Raw genomic sequence first — 19,986 nt, 5'->3', positions numbered from 1 at the left:
AAAAATTTGATTAATGAAAAAATTAGTCAATTTTCTCAATTTTTAAACTTTTTTTTGTTAATTAATTTGAAAATCAATTTGAAATTTGGCCTAATATAAATATATATATATATATATATATATATATATATATATAAATTAAGGGTCCAATGTTAAACATTTTAAAATCAAATGTCTAATATAAAATTTGGCTAAATTATAGAGTACTACAATACAATTAACTTTTTTTTTTATATATATTAATTTAGTCCATAGATTACCCTTTCCTGTTTAAATGAGGCTTTACATTATTGCCCAAAACTGTACACTATTAAACTTTCGGGTACTAGAATCTTGCTCACCGCTTACCCAGGCATAAGATATGGTGTCATATAGCATTTGAAATTATTGCCAAATCTATGCTTTGATACATGGTGCTCTCAAAAAATTCACCATGTAAACTTTAGTAGTCCAGAGTCCACGAGCCCACCTACTCCATATATATATATATATATATATATATATATATAGAGAAAAAAAAAATTTTACGAACGGTTCATATATGGACCATATTTAAAATTAATAATTTTTTTATAAAAATATCGATTTTAAAGTATATGGCATATAATAAAATTAATATTTTCATTTAAAAAATATTAATTTTAAATATATCCATATACAAACCGTCTGTATCATAAAAATTTTTAATATATATATATTTATATTTATATATATATACAGTATCGGTCTGTATCGTAAAAATTTTTAATATACATATATTTATATATATATATATATATATACAGTATCGGACAGCGAAGAAATTTTTGTATATAGACAGCTGAAGTTACCTGGGATAACCTTTACTTTGTCCGCAAGGAGTCGTGACAATAGTAGACCAAAGGTTGAAACAGGAAAAGGTTAAGATTGGAATCTCACACTAGTCTTACCCCTGGAAGTCCAGAGCGTTGTGGTTTCGAGAGTTGTGGCCAAGGCATTTTGTTTGGCGTTCAAGTTCAGAGGGAATAAAATTGCCCAAAAATAAAGAAAAAAAGTGAATGACGGTGGAGATTCTCGGTTTCACTTTTATAAAGATATTTCTAAAATAATACATTAATTTTCATTTACGCTTTAGTTTTATCTAATTTATATTCATCTTTTTCTAATTTTTTAATATTTATTAAAATAAATTTATTTGTCAATTTTATCAATTATTTTTAAAAGTTAGATGTTAAAATTGTATTTTTACTGTATTACTCACTCATAAAATATTAATTTTTAATTTTTATTTTGATTTTAATTATTAAAACTAACATATAAATATTGAAAAAATTAATAAATCAAATAATTTTGAAAAATATAGAAAATTAAATTGAAATTATTGATGATATTCTACAATATAGAATTTAAATATAATTATAGCAAAATTAAAAGATTTAAATGCAATTTGTTCAATACTTATGTTATCACTAATATAATATAGTTTTTTTTTTTAACTAATATTGATACAATCACAATATATTACATAATATATGTACATATATATTCATTACCAAAATATAGGATACAATTAATATAATACTCAGTTAAAAAAATGAATATAATATTATATAGAGAGAGAGGGATATAGAGGTGCCCATGGAAATTAGTTTTTTTTTTTCTTTTTTTTGGGTGAAACCCTTAGAAATTAGTTGGGGACACTACCATGATTTTCCGAATGCCCTCCTTTTCTTTTCTTTTTTTTCATACTAATAGTTAGAGTGTGTTTGGATCAACATCTATATAAATATATATCGTTCATCTCTCATCAAAACACTTTAATAGAATTGGTGTAGATTTTAACATCTTACAACATGTTTCAGAAAGTTTTTTTTATGTAACATATTCAGTAATGTCTAAATCCACACCAAATTATTCGTAGTTATCCTTATGGAAAACTAATTATAAATATATAGTAAAACCTTTTTATAGTGATACTCTATATAGGAATAATCTCTATGTAGTTATAGAAAAAATTTGATTCTAACTTGAACCAATTATAAATAAATAAAAAAATTTAAATTATAATAAGTTATAATTTTTTTATGTTCTATCTTAAAGAATTTGCTTCTACATAGTAATTATCGGTATATTGAAAAAATATATATTATGTTACATTAACAATTTAAGATGAAATAAAATATATATCTAAAGTTACTTTAAGACTATTTTTATCTCTTTTATCAATGAAGTTGATATACTGTATTAATTAGTTAGTCATATAATGCATACTTTATCTCTATACCATTTGCAATAAAGATATCTACGTTAAAACAATAATTTTTGTTACCATACCTCTACTAAATTATATACTCTTTATAATGATAAAATTAATTTGGTTTTAACAATATGACTATACAGAGGTTTTACTGTATATCCTTATAAACTATACAAATTTTTGCTTTTTACCTTTTATTATGTGTTACAATTTATTATTTTTTTATGATTTATTGCATTTTAGTAATACCTTATATTTTGACCTTATTCCATATAAGACCTTCAATTTTAAAACATTTCACATCAAACCCTTAATTTACAATTTGTTTCATATTAATTCAATTTTTAAATTAAATTCCAAATTAACTAACAGAAAGGTTAAAAATTTTAAAAATTAACTAATTTTCTAAGTTTACAAATAAAATGAGAAAAAAAAATTATTAATGAGAAAATTAGTAAATTTTTTCAAATTTTAAACTTTTTGTTAATTAATTTGAATATCAATTTAGAATTCGGACTAATATAAAAAAAAATTATAAATTGAGAATTCGATGTTAAACATTTCAAAATTAAATCAAAAGTTCAATATGCAATTTTACTAAAATATAGAATACTAGAATACAATTAATCTTTATTTTTATATTAGTTTAGTCCATTGGTTACCCTTTCCTATTTAAAATCGGGCTTGACATTATTCCAAAACTGTACACTATTCAACATTTGGGTACTGGAAATCTTGCTCACCCAGGCATAGGATATGGTGTCATATAGCATTTGAAAATTATTGCAAAATCTATGCTTTGTTACATGGTGCTCTAACAAAAAATCCACCATGTAAACTTTAGTAGTCTACAGTCCACAAGCCCACCTACTACATAGCTGCGGATTATTTTGGTCTGGAACTGGTTTTAATAAATTTAAAACGGTCTTTACAAATTTCGTTTAAATTTGCTAATCAAGTAAGATTTTAGGTAGTGGAATTTGTGTTTATATGTTAGACTTTTCAACTATTTAATAACTTTTTTGTTTCAGAACTTAATTGGGGTCTCTAGATTAAGCATCACAGTTTCCTCATCCATCCCGCAACCGTTTTTACTTCATTTTTGTTCGTCAACTTTTTCTACCTCATTTGGACAATACTATGTTGTCCTTTCAGAGGGTTAAATTTAACCATGTCAAGGTAAATTTTCACATATCGCCAACCGCCTACCCACTGTCCATTTCTCTATTAAAGAAAAGGAGCATAAAAGTATAAATTATTATAACAATTGTAAGATAAATTTTAATTAAGACTGTATGTATAAATATACAAGAAAAGCTTGTTATTATTTTTTTATTTTTTTTGGGTTTCAGAATAATCTCCGTACTGAGAAGCTTGGTGATGCACATGGGAAACAGATAATGTTTCCATTGTCCAAATATTTGGTCCTACCAATGCCACGACTTTTACGGTTCTATTTATTGATCTCCGTGCGTGGTCCTTTGAAGGTCACTCATTTGAGCAAAATTAGTAAAAAATAAAAATAAAAATAAAAACTAAAACTAAAAAAATTATATTTACAAAAAATCATCTTTACTCTTTGGGTTGGTGTTTCAACGAATTAATTGGTCCCTATTTTTTTGTTTTCTTTAAAGCAATGTAACCTATGAGCGGCAATACCAATTGAATCAATCATAGACATAATAATAATTACCATCGTGTGATTAGAATTTTTTATTATTTTTTGTTTTTACTTTCGTTTGGTATTATTTGCAATAGAAGTGTTACATATAAATTGAGCCACGATTTTGATTTCGAAACAATTAAATTAAAATATATTATGAAAAATAGTTAGATGGTAAAAGTACTAATAAAGAAATCCAGGGGCAATACATCCCAGATTACAGAGAAAAATACCAGCATATACACCATAAACAGATATCTGGTATTTGACTAGAATCTCCATCCCCGGAAATTCCAATTTAGCCGGTTCGAAAAATATAAGCGTAAAACTATCAAGTTCATAGAACATTTAAAATTTAAAATAACAAACAAACAGCCAAACCATTTCAGAAAAAATAACATAAAACACAACGTCTAAATAAACAAACAACCTTCAAATACACATCCAACAAAAGCATAACTTGCCACCCAAACTGAGAAAGCCTAAATAAAGTACCAAATTAACAAACATAACATGTTTACACCAAATACTAATTTCAAGACTGAATAACTCACAAACGATTTTACTAGACTGCTAAAAAGGAGATAGGATCTGAATCCACGCAAATTTTGAAAAACGGTAAAAGTCTTCCTCGAAGAAGATGACACTGATGACAAAAGGTTTCCTTGGTAAATCTGCTCAGGATAATTGTCAAACCATTACTTGTCGACACAAAAACCCTTTTTAGATTCACGCACAAACTCCTTTACTAAACTCTAGAAAAGGAGGTTGAACCTGCATCCTAGCGTTTTTGCACAATCTTCTTCACGCTGACAATCTTCTTCACATTGACAATCTTCTTCATCGTTTCCGTGCTATGGCCTGTCAAGTGAAAATAATTAAACAGCAATTATTATTATTATTAATTTTTTTTTTTTGGGGCGAGTAGATGATCAAATAGGATATAGGAACAGACCGAAAATAGTTCAGCGAGATCTATATATAACGATCACATACCAGAGGAAGAAGAAGGTGTCTGGCGGTGAACGACCGGAGCAGAGGTAGCTGCAGGTTTCCTCTCTTTGGGGGGTCCACTCTTTCCCCTACCATGGCCACCTCCCCGACTAGCCGCACTTGAACAGACTGAAGAGCTCACAGCCTGTACCTGGGTCGTCGAATCCCCACTTCGCCGCCTTCTGGCTGTGTTGCTGGTGATTATGCTCACAGTGTTGGTGGACGCCGCCGCTGCAACCGCTCGTCCATTGCTGGCTGCGCTTACGGCGTTGCTGCTGATGAGAATATGTTGTTGTTGATGATGACAGCCACCTCTTCCTCTACTACCACCACCGGCATATCCTCCACCTCTTCCCCCTCTTCTGTTCTCCATTGCAAGCATATTCAATCAGAGTAAACACACAAAACTGTAAAATTTATATGTGAGATTTGAGAATATGGATGATGAACAACTGGGGATATCTAAATATATACACACACGTATTAGTGAAAGGAAAGTCAAGTCAAGCAGGGTAAGTGTAAAGACAACTGAAATTACTGGAATAGCATTTACTTAGTCCTTAAGGGAGGCAACAGTAGACCAAATGTTGAAATATGAAAAGGATAAGATTGGAATCTCACACTAGTGTACCTCGAATTCCAGAGAGTTCCGGTGGTTTCGAGAGTGGTGGGAAAGTCTTTTTGTTATGCATGCCACGACATAAAATCAAATCAGGTGGTCCTCTACCATTCATTTTTACATTGGTTTTTCCATAAACTTTTTAACACATGATAAAAATTATAATAATAAATAAAATATTACATTATATTATTTAATTTTATCACGTATTAAAAATTCATATAGAAATAATTGAGTTTTGGACCCCTTTTTTTTTTTTTTTTCAAATTAAAAAGGAACGATGAAGGAGCTTTTAAGTTTCATCTTTATACAATATTTCTAAAATAGACCAAGATCTCTTATAATTTAAATTTTATCTAAATTTTTAAACATATAATTATATTCTTATATGTGAATACTAATCCATGTATGAGCAAGTTTATTTCTCTTTTATTTCTTAGTTTCTAAAATTATCAAAGGAGGACATTTTATAATAAATACATATATTTAGCCCGTAATGCAACTTTATTACTTCTTTTAGAGATTTAAGGATAATAAAAGAAAATATATCAATCTCTTTCTAAAAAATGTAATAATGTTATTCAATAATATAATATTCTAATAAAAATGTTTAAAATATAAATAAATAAATAAAAACTTTAAATACTTAACATTTTGTACTTATAAAAAAAATATTTTATAATAAAGTGTATTTTAACATAAAGTATTTTGAGATAAAAGTTATACAGATTTAAGTATGAAGCAAAACCAATAACATTAGTTTAGTGCTTCCAAATTTTTTTAATACTTAAACAATTTTTTAAAATATTTTCATTCATTTTTAATATATCCTTAGAGGTTTTTAAACCTAATTTTACTTCTACAGAGCCACTTGCACTGATAGGATCCACCTTGGGAATCCTCCTAGGACCTCTCGGGTGATCCCGCCTAGTGAGGTCTCCTCGACAATCCCTAAAAAATATCCAATGAAACTTCATCTTAAAACGTAGATAATCAAACACCAGTATTAACATTAATACCTTAATATATATATCTATATATATCTATAAATAAGTCCACAGCCGATCTACTATACTACAGGCTATAACTATACACATGAGTACCATGGTCTCTATTGAGTCTCATATTTAAAATCAGAGCATTTTAAGAGTGTCAACAAAGTATATGAGTACAAATAAGTAATAAATAAGTCCAAAAGATAACAATAGGTAAAGAAAAGATAAATACGGCTGCTGTCATGGAAGGAACAAAATGATAAGTTGTGCGCGAGGTAGACTGCTACTAGCTGTTTGGGCCTAGGGGAACGAATTTAAAACAATAAAACGTGAGATAAAAAAATTTCAATGAGTGGCATAGTATAATAGAAAAATAATGATTTATTTCTGAAAAATATTTTTCTCAAGACCTCTCATTCCACTCGTTTGAAAAGTTCCCCGTTTAAAAATCATTTCATAAAACACAAACTTGTACCCGAATTAATATCATAAAAACCGATGCTCAAAAGTATGAATGAACGATCATTGTAATATTATGAAATGTCTCAAATCAAGATATAAACATTTGAGCATAAACTATAATAAATACAGTTCCACCAAAAAATATAAAAATGCAGAAATCACCACAATATTTGTAAGTCAACAATATATACAAACATATACGATGTACCATACAATGTACCAATCTGCAAACCGTGGGATACATCCACCTCACTACCCTCAACATATGAACGGTGTCGTGAAAATAATAAATAACCGTTGGGACCTACTCAACCTTACGGTCCATGATAATAATAAACCGTTGGATGATACCAACTTTACGGCACCGTGGTAATAATACTAAACCGTCGGACAAATCCGATCTCACAATCCATGGCAATAATAGATAACCGTTGGATGAAACCAACCTCACGCCACTGTGGGAAACCCAGCGCGCTGTAATATAATATAATATAATACTGATCCAAGGTATTGGCATTACATGGTACGTCAATTTAAAAATAACCAATACAATATACATGAAACAATCTTGTAAGATTATATATATACTTTTCCAAACGATACTGTATCATAAATCATAATTTAACATTTAAACTTCCACCGCTTAATTAAATACTTCAAAAATCTCAAAATATCATTTCATACAAAAACTAGAAATATCACAGTGAAATATATTCACCATAAACCAATTTTAAGCACATAAAATTATAAAATATTTGATCATGCTTAAAATTATATGATTTTCAATCTAGTTTCTCAAACCAAATAATTTCCAAAATGATTTAAAATCTCAATTTAATTACCAAAATATTTAAATACCACAAGTCCATATATGGACCCATTAAAATTGGAAATCACTTAAAATATTATCAAAAGTCATATAAAATGATAACACATATATGTGAAAGCAGATATTTATATATGCATAAAATAACATTTCAATCAAATGGTATATACGTAAAATATTTAAACCACATATATATTATACTATATACCCAAAACATTTAAAAATAATATAACCACTCACAGTACTATAGATGTTCACGTCTGCTCCTCTATAGGATCGCCTCCAGGCTCAACTCGAGTACCTGTAATATAATAAAATATTCATCAGGCTCCAATGACTAAACCAGAGACACTTGTATAATCCAAATGTCTCAAAATAATTTATAGTACTACAAAATTGCATAAATTGGACACCGAACAGTCCAATTATACTGTGTGTCCTTAAGACCCGGTACCTAAAATTGGAAATTTTCACCCGAAGCCTAATATTTCGAAATCGAACCACCTAATGGGTCCTAATAATATCCAATTTCACTAATTCAATTCCAATTTTAACTAATTTGACCAATTTTATCCAAATACAATCCCCAATTTATCCAAAAATTAATTAATTGATCCAAAAATAAAAAAATTATCAAACGACCTCCAAAATTCACAAACTTTATACTGATGAAAAGCCCAAGAGACAAGGAACTCATCAATATGCTCACCTTGGTCCAATGTTTCCTCCGGTGATCGAAAAATACTGTTGAAGTGTTGGCCGAACTTTCCGTTGTCAGATCTTTCAAACGATGAGGGATCTGGACAAAATAACCACGGAAATGAGTTCAGAGGGGTCGAAAATAGTGAAAAATGTGTATGGGTTGTCCTGAAATGGCCAAGAAATGAGAAAATCTGGCGACCCACCTCGCCAGTCGCCGCGGACTTCGCCGGCCCGATCTGGGCGCGACCGGCTACTTATTGCCGTGAAATTTCACAGCTGAGCTCACCTTCAAGTGATCTTTCTATTTGGCTGGCACGTGTAAGTGGTGGTTGGCCGGAAATGGACAAAACAATGCTGACCCAGTTCTACGGTAAACGGGTCGAAATGACCCAGTTCGGATCTACAGGTCTGAGGAGAGAATTTCTCAGATTTTGGGGAAGAAATGGGTATTTTGGATTTTGTTTCCTGTTTGACACGCTTACCTAGGCTTATATAAAGCCTTGGGTCACTAACAAATAAAAACTGGAGACTGGCTTCGACATTGATTAAAAACTTATGCTTAAAACTTCTCAGAACCATAACTTTTTATCCGTAACTCAAAATTTGGCATGCCACCAGTCTATGAACTCGTATCGACGAGATTTACACAATGATACCTCAGTCAAACCAAAAATATTGGCTATTGAAAAAATCAACTTGAACCCATATATTGTTCAATTGGTTAAACTTGATCAAACTTATTTAATCATGTATATTTTTTTTGTATGGGGTGTTACATGCACCCAATACCGAGGTTGGTTTATATATATATATATATATATATTAACACTCAAAAGGGAGTTTGAAAAAAAAAAAATCTTTCTTCTCAAACTCTTAAAAAACAAAACTATATTTATCCAGAAAAACTAACTATTTTTTAAATTTAAAAGAAAGAGAAATAATGGCCACTTGTCCTTATATATTTAAAAGTTTAGATACTTAGGTTAGGATATGATCTATATCCTTCTAAAATAATATATTTATATATTTATGTGGTGAGTGTTTACTATATCAAAATATTTAATAAAGATTTTTTAAAAAAATAATTAGTTTTAATTGAGTGTATTTAATAGTGAATAAATATTTGAAAGTTATGAATACTTATTTTTATAGTTTGTACATTTAGATTTTGATATTTGTCAAAAATATTTTTCAAAATCTTTAGACATGAAACATGCAGTATATACATGTATTTGTCCTTCTTTTCTTTTTCTTTTTTTTTCTTTTTTTTCAATTGTATATATCAAATAGACTTTAGGCTTTTGTCCTATTATTTATGCTCATGTCCAAACAAAATACAAGATTAAAAGAAAAAAAAATTCTTATGCCACTAATTCAGATGTTTGTAAAGTCTGATTTGAGGAAGGACCCGTGTGACTCCAAGATTTGCTAAACACTGATGCATTGTCTGCGTTTGTATATCTATTAGCTTTGTATCGTCTGCGTTCTAGAGAATAGGAATTTTCTTTTTTAGGAATTTTTCTGGAGCTTTAAAATTCTTTTAGCACCGATCGATTAAAAGATCATTGGGTAAAAATGTTACATTCCTGATAGTTCTGGGAACAATACTGGGATAGAATCTATTTTAAATGCTAATTTAGATTCTCCTCGCAATAACCACCGCTTCCTGTCTCCATTAGAAGCAAATTCAATAGAGACAACATAAAACACTCTAAAATTTATATGAAATATTGAAGATTGAATGGATTTGGGGATATATACTGTATCATTCAATGTACCAATATATACAATAAATATATATATTGATAAATCATTTTAATTTTTAATTGGACAAATTTAAAAATAGATAAATATTAAAAATTATGGATGATTTTGCTCATAATTTTTATAGTGTAAATCTATGAATTCAAAGGATAAGCATTAAAGAAAGGAAAGTCGGTCAAGAAGACTTGATATAAGGACATCTGAAAGTTCCATGGAATAACCTTTACTTTCATTTTCGTTTTTTAAGGAGAATTACATTTAAGGACAGCTGAAAGTTACATGCAATAAACTGTAACCTGTACTTTTCTTTTTGTTTTTGAGAGAGAATAGCCTTTATAGAGACCAATAGTAAACTAAAGGTTGAAAGAGGAAAAAGATAAGATTGGAATCTCAGACTAGTGTACCAGTGATTTCGACAGTAGTGGGGGAAGTCTTTTTGTTTGGCGTGCAACTTACGAAGGGTTGAATTCACCAAAAGCAAAAGAAAAAGAAAAAGAAAAAAATAGTTAAAGAGGAAACGACGAGGGAGCTTCTTACTTTCATTTTTACATAATTATTTTTCTAAAATAATACATGCATATATTTGTCCCCTTTTTTTTTTTTAAGTTGTATATACTTTAAACAAACTTTGGTCCTATTATTTATGCTCATGTCCAAACAAAACACAAAATGTAATTAAACCATTTTTTTTTTTTTCCTTGCTGGCTAAGCAACAAGGAAAAACAATTAGCCTGTTTACACAAGGCATGGTTAGCCTCTCAGTTCACCCATTGAAACCTTAAAACCTTTCAATGTGGCTCACATACATTGTCTGACTTGAGTGAGGACCCATGTGTATCCAACCTTTGCTAAACGTTGATGTATTGTCTGCGTTTTATATAAGCTTTGTATTGTCAGCGTTCTAGACAATATGAAAAAAAAAAATTTTTTCTGTAGCTTTATAATTGTTTTAGCACCAATTTGAACAGTCTGAGGGTAAAATGCTTAAATCTTATAGTTCAAAGGAGCAACAGTGCAATAAAATCGTTTTAAATGCTGATAGAGGAAATTTTATTTAGATTTTTTCAATTTTATTTTATAAAATGAACATTTAACTTCCTTTAGTATCTTATATCCATCAAAACAAAATAATTTGTTAGTTTTTATCAATTAATTTATAATATTACTCAATCATAAAATATTAATTTTTAACTTCTATTTGGCTCCTTTAACCATTAAAACTATTGGTAAAAGTTGAAAAAAAAATTATACATAGGTTTATTTTTATAAATATAGAAAATTAGTCAATAATAATTTTTTTAAAATATAGGATCTAAATATAAGTATGATAAAATTGAAGGATTTAAATTAAATTTATCCCATGCTTACATCATTAATATAATAAAGTTTTTTTAACAATATTAATATAATAAAGTTAACAAGATATTACATATATATATATATATATATAAATATATATATACTACCGGAATTTAAATTATCAAAAAATATATATATACTACAAGAATATAGGATACAATGAATATAATATTATAATATATATATATATATATATTGAAAGAATGGATGCAATGGTGCCCTTAGAAATTAGTTAGGGGACACTACTATGATTATCCAAATATCCTTTTTTTATTATTAGTATTTTTCTTTTCTTGTTCTTTTAATTAATGGGTAGGGTGTGTGTACCAGTATATATATATATATATATATATATATATATATATATATATATATATATATATATATATATCGTCATAAAGTATGCAATTTTTTGCATTTTACCTTTTATGCTGCGTTATGATCTATTATTTTTAGGGTTTATTGCGTTTTAATACTCTATCGTTTAGTTAAATTGCATAGTAAATCTTTAATTTAAAAGGTTTCAAAATAAGCATTCAATTTATAATTTATTTCACATTATTTTAATTTTAACCAAAAAAATCTTTAAAATTTTAAAAATTGACTAATTTTTTTAGTTTACAAATAAGATAAGCAAAAAAAACGATTATTTGGTTAATGAGTCAATTTTTTCTCAATTTTTAAACTTTTTGTTAATTATATGGAAATTGAACTAGTTTGAAAAATAATTGTCAATTGAGGATCAAATGTTAAATATTTTAAAATTGAGGACCCAATATATAATCTTGTCAAAATATAAAGTACTAAAATACAATTAACCATTATTTTTATATTAGTTTAATCCATTTATGTAATTTTTTATTAAATTTGGCAAAATCAAAACAACATAAACATAAGACAAAACAAAATTATACATGATTAGCTTTAATTAGTTCAAATTCTTGTTTTGGCTGCTCAGAGTTCCAATCTATAACCCAAGCTGAAGCCAAAAAGAAATACATCAATTCTTATGGAAACCTTGACCCCAGATAGAAATTATAATTCAATTTAAGAACAATTGAAAAAAGCAATCGAGAAATGGTCAATTATAAAATTACTTAAATCGTAACATTGTTCTCTAAACTATAACATAATTTCATATATTATGTGTGTCGTTTGTTTTTTGTTTTTTTTTTTTTTTTAACTTTAAATTGTGCAGTTTGATCACTTTAATTGTTTAAATTGTGCAGTTTGATCACTTTAATTGTTTATTAGTGTCAGTAGTAATTAAAATTTATTAGATATTGTTAATAGCCAATTTTATGATAGTTAGTTCAATAGGGCCAATGACTAATCAATCCAAATTAAAGTGGAGGATAGACCCAAACAACTATATTAGGACTCATAAATAAGAAATATAATGACTGGCACAAAATCATAATAGGGGCCTAACCTGTTTGTTCTATATCAAGCTGGCCTGTTTGAGAGTATTTGTAAGCTCATAAATGTAAAACAAATGGTATTAGGCTCTAAGTGGTATGTTTAGTAATACTCCATTGCTTTTAAACAAACCCAAAAGTTATTAAGTCTAAAAAAATATATTGTGTAAATGTTTTTCTTTACTTACCAACTAGTTTACATGTTACCTACTGTCTTTGGACAGCTTTTGCAAGTTTCACTCCCTGCACAAGTAAACACCAAAAAACAATGAAATCTAATCCTTTGATCCAGTAGATCTTTGATCTTTCTTTTGGATTCTTGATATGCACAACCAACCTACTGAACTTTTTCTCTCCAAAAGAAGAAGCGAGTAGATTTCTTATGGAGCTAAAGAACTTTTGTGTTCAACCTTCCCATAACCCAGTTTCTGCATTCTTCTTCCTTTTGGATAATCCAGCAACAGCAGTATTCGGATGTGAGATTTGATATTTTAAGTCAAAACACTTTTTATTCCTTAAGTCTAACCAATGAGCTTTACCAAAGGTGAAATCATGCTTAATTTTCATCAGTCATTCATAAGTATGTTTTGGAAAACAAAAGTCTTATAAAAGCATATTGGATTATACCGTTGTGGCTGGATAAAACAAGCAAGAAGAGTTAAGAGTGTTGCCTATTTAAAGAACAACGTTTTTGCACTAAAGGGAGGAGGAGGATCGCGTTTTTGGGCTTTTCAAGAATTTTCTCTCTTCAACTCACTAATCTTGCTCATGTTTCATGCAATTCCACAAATTTCTTCAAAACGTATTTATGCTAAAAAGATTTTTTCTTTATAAACCATTATATTCCTTGATCTATTTTCAAAATAAATCATTTAAGAGTTATTAGAAATGTTTCTCACAACTTGTTAGGGATTTTCCTCCTCATTCTCTTTTTTATTTATGAGTTCTTTCACTTTGCTATTGAATTTCTATATTCTTGTCCTTGGATTGCTGTTATGGTATTGTTGTACTTGTGACCTGGTACGATTTTGGAACTTTAAATGATTCTGGGTGTGCTAACTCGGCTCCCCATAAAAAGAACCAAGGGGATGTAACCAAGGCTGAAGAATATTGTACTTGAAACTTTGGGTTCCTGCCGGATTTGAAACCACACCAATTCTCTGTTTAAACCATCCCCTAACACACATATTAATTAACTATAAACGTTAATAAATAAATAAATAAATAAAAAAGAACAACAACATAATTTCAAATTAAAAAAATAAAATAAAACCAACGTAATTTCAAATTATGTTTTGATTATGTGTGTGTGTGTGTGCGCGCGCGTGTGTTTTTTTTTTTTTATTCTCCTTATATTTATAATAAATAGAAACGTCTAACTATTATTAATTAGAAAATTCTATTATTAGAACATGCGTATTTTTTTATCGTGTAGATATTCAAAAAGACAATAGTTTTTTTCAAAACTGTCACATTTTGTATAATAGTATTAATGATAATTTTTTACAAAACCGTCATTTTTTCGGATGTCTACTCTATAGAAGCATCTATCATTAAACTAATTAAATTTTTTTTTTTTACCTTCTTTTCTTTTAAGATTTGGCAAAATTGATCACTTAACATTTAAATAAATGTCCTATACTGAAAATATATATTAAAACCGATTGCTTTTTAAAACAAAAAACAAGAAAAAAAAATTTCAACCAGATTAGAATTCAATATTAATTACCATATGCAATAGAACATATATACACACAACCACACACAAATACACACAAGATATATATATATATAGTCAGTTTTCCATCAGAATACTAATAATTTTTTTATTAAAATTATCCTTATTAGTTATTGGATATTTTAAAAATTTGAGATTAAATATGCATTTGAGGTTTATATAAATTCTAATAATGTTCATTTTGTCATTTTAAAATTTTAATATTTTACTGAATACATATGAATGCAAATTCTATGGTGAGGATGGTCTACATGAGGATCGCAGTATTAGTAACAGTTTTTCATAGTATTAATGACGATTTTTTAGAAAATCGTCACCAATACTATAAAAAACTGTCACTAATACTGTGGTCTGTATGAGGACCGTCCGCACCGTAAACAAACTGTACATATGAAATCCAAATATATCTTTAAATTTCAACTTTAAAGAGATTCAAAAACTAATAAGTGATAAACTGATTGAAAATCCATCAAAAATATCCTAATAAAAAAGCTATATCAAATAAAAAAATGAAAAATCAGATTTATTTCGTAAGAAAATGATCTAAAAACCAAAATCATTTTGGAAGGATTAATTTTGCATTAAAATGAACAAATCCTCTATGGAGGTATGTTTCGTGAAGAAGTGCTTGATTCAAAATAAAACTTGCATTTCCGAAATGATATTTGACGTCTCATCCTACGAATTAAATGAATCTCTTATCACGTGCATCTAATCATTCTAATCATTAGTTGTACTTAACAATAGTTTTGATCAAGAGTTGAAAAAATTAAACTTATTTCTGCGACCAAGTGAAAAACAAACTGACTGCTCATCCTTTTCACGTTAAGCCTCATTAATTTGATTGGATCTATTCAGTCACTATTTTCATTATATAAGATAAGTCCATTACTAAATCCATGCGCACTCGTCCTTATTAGCTATTTGATACCTTCTAAAGTTGAGATTAAAGATGGATCTACGTTTATATAAGTCAGCTTTACTACTTTTAACAAATTTATATAAAACTTGAAATATATCTTTAAATCTCAATCTTTAAATCAATTCAAAAGCTAACAAATAATGTATTCATGAAAAATCATCAAAGTATTTAACTATATATATATATATATATATATATTATAAATAATATGCGTGCATATATATATATATATATTTACATTGAGTCTCATATCATATGCATCTAATCATTCTAAAGTAAAATTTCTACAACACCTCTCATTAAATGTACTGGACTAAGAAATAATTTTGATCAACAGTTGAAAAATTAAAGTTGTTCCTACAATAACTAAGTGAAAGACTATTCATGCATAAGTCCATGACTACGACAACTAACTGACTACTCATCCTTTTTATGATCAGCTAATTAATATGATTGGATCCTCTGCCACAATTTTCATTGAAAGACTGATCGTGTATATATAATATATATTATAAATAATGTGTATGTATATACATAAATATTTACAATGAATCTCTCATCATATGCATCTAATTATTCTAAAGTAAAATTTCCACTACACCTTTCAAATTGTTCCTGCAGTAACTAAGTGAAAGACCTATTCATGCATAAGTCCATGACTACGACAACAAACTGTCTATTCATCCTTTTTGTGATCAGCCTAATTAATTTGATTGGATCTATTCTATCGCTATTTATATCATATCAGCAATTAAATATTGCACATCTTCCAATCTATCCTTCTCTTTTTCCCCAATAAAATTTTGATCAAGTACGAAATTAAATTCACCTGTACATCCATGGTAAAAAAAATTCGCTTCAACAGAGCAGCTAGCCATCCAGGTGGTGCATACCATCATCACAAAAATAAGAACAATTAGGCCTCAACGCTTTAGAAACGAATCATTATAAAGAAGACGTGCCCTTTCCTATTTGCCCTTGGCAATGTAGGCAGCAGTCAGTGTTCGTACAAACTTTCACACGGGGCTAGTGAACCATCTTTCAAAATACCCAAATATTTCTCTGCTTCTTCCAGCTTCCCACACAGACAGAGGCTCTTTATCAGTGATGACAAAAGGGGTGATCCAGGGGACATTGATTTGTATTCCATTTCATAGTAGAGTTTGAGAACTTGTATTTCACATTTTTTCCATAGCCATCAATGAGATAAGAGAGTGATTTCATCTGCAAAGAACCCTCTCTCTAACAAAGCTGTTAATCTTGTATTGGCTTCTTTCCAACCATCTCATTGAAAGCTGAACAACTAGGAATCATACCCTTCTCTTATCATTTTTTCATAGTTCCTTAACATTTCTTCCGAGCTTCCCGCTTTAGCATTCCCCTTAATAAGAAAATTTTTAAGTATCAACATACGGCTTGAAAACCATGTTTTGCTTCAGCAGCAAAGCTAGCTCTTCAGGTCTTGCACACCATCATCACAGAAATTGGAAGAATTAGGCCTCAACGCTTTGGAAACCATATCATCATAAAGAAAATGTGCCCTTTCCTTATTGCCTTGTGCAATGTAGCCAGCAATCAGTGTCTCGTACAAACACTCACTCGGGACTAGTGATCGATCTTTCATAATACCCAAATATTTCTCTGCTTCTTCCAGCTTCCCACACAGACAGAGGCCCTTTATCAGTGACGAAAAAATGGGTAATCCAGGGGACATTGATTTGTATTCCATTTCATAGTAGAGTTTCAGAACTTCTTGTATATCACCTTTTTTTCCGTAGCCATCAATGAGATAAGAGTACGTGATTTCATCTGCTAAGAACCCTTTCTCTAACAATGCTGTTAGTCTTCTGTTGGCTTCTTCCACATCTCCATTTTCGCAAAGCTTTCCAACCATCTCATTGAAAGTTGAGCAACTAGGAATCATACCCCTCTCTATCATTTTCTCATAGTTCCTTAACATTTCTTCCAAGCTTCCCGCTTTAGCACTCCCCTCGATAAGAAAATTGTACGTATCGCCATATGGCTTGAAACCCATGTTTTCCATCTCCTGCATCATGCAATTTCCTTCTTCAATTCTTCCCTCTTTGCAATGGGCTCCGATAAACAAAGTATAAACAAAAGGGTTTGGTTGAAAACCTCTTTTAAGCATTTCTTCAAACACCTCATATGCTAACTCTAAATTCCCAATCTTGACTTTAGCATAAACAACCAAGGAGTAAGCAATGGTGTCCAACACCATGTTTTTTTGTAGCATCCTCTTCAACAACACCATACTTTCTTCAATTCTACCTTCTTCCAAAACTCTCAAAACCAAACTGGCATTCACAATCACAGAAGGAGAGCACCTCTTTCCATGAATCCTATCCAGAATGTTCACACATTCCTGCAACTTCCCTTCCTTGCACAACGCATTAATCAAGATTCTGACTGTTTCTTCATTTGGGTACATTCTTCTTGTAATCATATGCTCATAAATTTTCCAAACTAGAACAAACTGATCAGATTTTTGAACAACGTGAATCAAAATGTTGAAACTTGACAGATTCAATGAAAACCCACGTTCATCCAAATAACAGCAAACATCAAATCCAATCTCAAACATTCTCAATTTGGCATAAACCTGAACTAGCATATCAAATACAAATGGGTTCGAAGCCGTTACCTTGTAGCTACTGATCAGTGAATCAACCACTGAGAATCTGAAAGAACTCCCAGAATTTTTCTTCAAAACCGATTCAAGCAAAGCTCTGGCATCCAAATTTAATCCAGCTCGAACCAGAATATGAATAAGAATGCAGTAAGATTGAAGCCCATGTTGTTGGAATGTGCTGTGTGCTGACCAGTGGAAGAAACCCAGAGCTCGCTTTGCATCGACGGGTTCTTTAAGTTCCAAAAGCACTTTCTTAACAACCACTTCATCCAAGTCGACGGAACCGAATTTTCTAGTCAAAATGTCCCAGTTCCGACCAGCTCTTAGAGAACAGCAGATGGCTTTGACGACGTCGTTTGCAGCTGTTTCTGTATGTATCAGTTGGAGATGGATACAAGATTTGATGGATTTGGAAATCAAAGATGGAATCAATAATCCCCGAACGAAACTCATTTGGGCTCCACTGTAACTATGTAATGCGTTTGAATCCTAAACAAGTCCGGAGGACGTAATCTATGGTCAATAGAAGAACTGAAACAATGGTGTTAATTGCACTGTGCTTTATTATTATTATTATTTTAATGGTCATTATTCTAGCATAAACATGGCTGTGATAGCATTTATAGCAGCCTTATTGAATCTTGTCTAAAATAATAGCTAATTAACTTGATTTTGGTAGTGACATAATCTATAATTGTTCAGCTGAGAAATTATAACATCTTACATCAAATGAAGCTGGTTTAATTGATAAGCAACCCATACCCATAACTTAGAGGACATCCAAATAATAGGAAAATTATTATTGTAAATAATAATTAAAAAAAAAAAAAAACTATAATATCGTGTAGCATGTGAACACTGTCTCAAAATCTATGCTTTGTTATACCGTGCTCTCACAAAACCCACATGAACTTTAGTAATTTAGAGCCTAGAAGCCCACCTACTTCCATAGCTATACAGTATCTTGGTCTGGGCATGGTTTTAATACCATTCGTAACCGCATATCCATGGGCCGAGCCAGGAAATATACTAGATCCCAGAGGGCCCATTTGATGGTTTCAAACTATTTTTAGTTTCCAATAAAAAAATAAAAATTTACTAGTTTCTTTTTTGGGATAAAAAATTTACTACTTAATAATATAGTAATACAAAAAATCATGTTAATTACTTGAGCTTTACAAAAATTTTGTATAATCTTTAGAAAGAAAATTCACTTTTAAATGGTTTTTATTGACTAACTGATTATAAAAACACAAATAACATGGTTACAAGATTTATTTAGCTAAATGAAACATATAACCAATTTTTTATCCAGACACTCTGATAATAGTAAAAAACTATTAGTTCATTTATTAATAAATCTTAGATTATTTTAAAAATTAAAATTTAAAAATATATTAACGGTTTAAATGAACTGAGTAATATATTAAAATTATTAAAAAAAAACATAATAAATCACTTTTGGACTCATTTAAATTTGAAAAATAAACTTATATCTTAACATTTAAGTTAATCCAAAAGGATAACATCCACAAATTAAAAAAGTAAACTTATAGTTATTTAAGAAAATGTAAACTAATAAAAAAATGAATCTAAAACGAAAAAATTCAAACTAATTAATTACCAAAATTCTAACTAA

At 29.3% G+C, this 19,986-nt stretch overlaps 2 protein-coding genes across 3 annotated transcripts; both read right to left on the bottom strand.

The window, feature by feature from the left end:
- Nucleotides 1-4,216: 4,216 nt before the first annotated feature.
- LOC107416307 (protein argonaute 5) lies at nt 4,217-5,339 on the bottom strand. The gene is made up of 2 exons (XM_048472815.2): nt 4,896-5,339; nt 4,217-4,760 (listed from the first exon to the last, which is right to left on the bottom strand). Exons 1-2 carry the CDS (start codon nt 5,272-5,274, stop codon nt 4,681-4,683), a joined length of 459 nt encoding a protein of 152 aa, XP_048328772.1. The 5' UTR covers nt 5,275-5,339; the 3' UTR covers nt 4,217-4,680.
- A 10,850-nt stretch (nt 5,340-16,189) lies between these two features.
- LOC107416308 (pentatricopeptide repeat-containing protein At1g66345, mitochondrial) lies at nt 16,190-19,224 on the bottom strand. 2 transcript variants are annotated; one of them, XM_048466271.2, is made up of 2 exons: nt 18,360-19,224; nt 16,190-18,191 (listed from the first exon to the last, which is right to left on the bottom strand). In XM_048466271.2, the coding sequence occupies exons 1-2, from the start codon at nt 18,798-18,800 to the stop codon at nt 17,145-17,147; spliced, it is 1,488 nt and encodes a 495-aa protein (XP_048322228.2). In that variant the 5' UTR covers nt 18,801-19,224; the 3' UTR covers nt 16,190-17,144. The 2 variants fall into 2 exon arrangements, with proteins under 2 accessions (XP_048322228.2, XP_015880282.3); XM_016024796.4 differs by having other exon boundaries at nt 16,190-19,219.
- Between the last annotated feature and the right edge of the window lie 762 nt (nt 19,225-19,986).

The sequence above is a fragment of the Ziziphus jujuba genome, chromosome 4 (genome assembly GCF_031755915.1).
Source record: "Ziziphus jujuba cultivar Dongzao chromosome 4, ASM3175591v1".
NCBI classification, from domain to species: Eukaryota; Viridiplantae; Streptophyta; class Magnoliopsida; order Rosales; family Rhamnaceae; genus Ziziphus; species Ziziphus jujuba.
The sequence above is the reverse complement of the archived record's forward strand: the minus strand, read 5'-3'. Positions and strand labels throughout refer to the sequence as shown.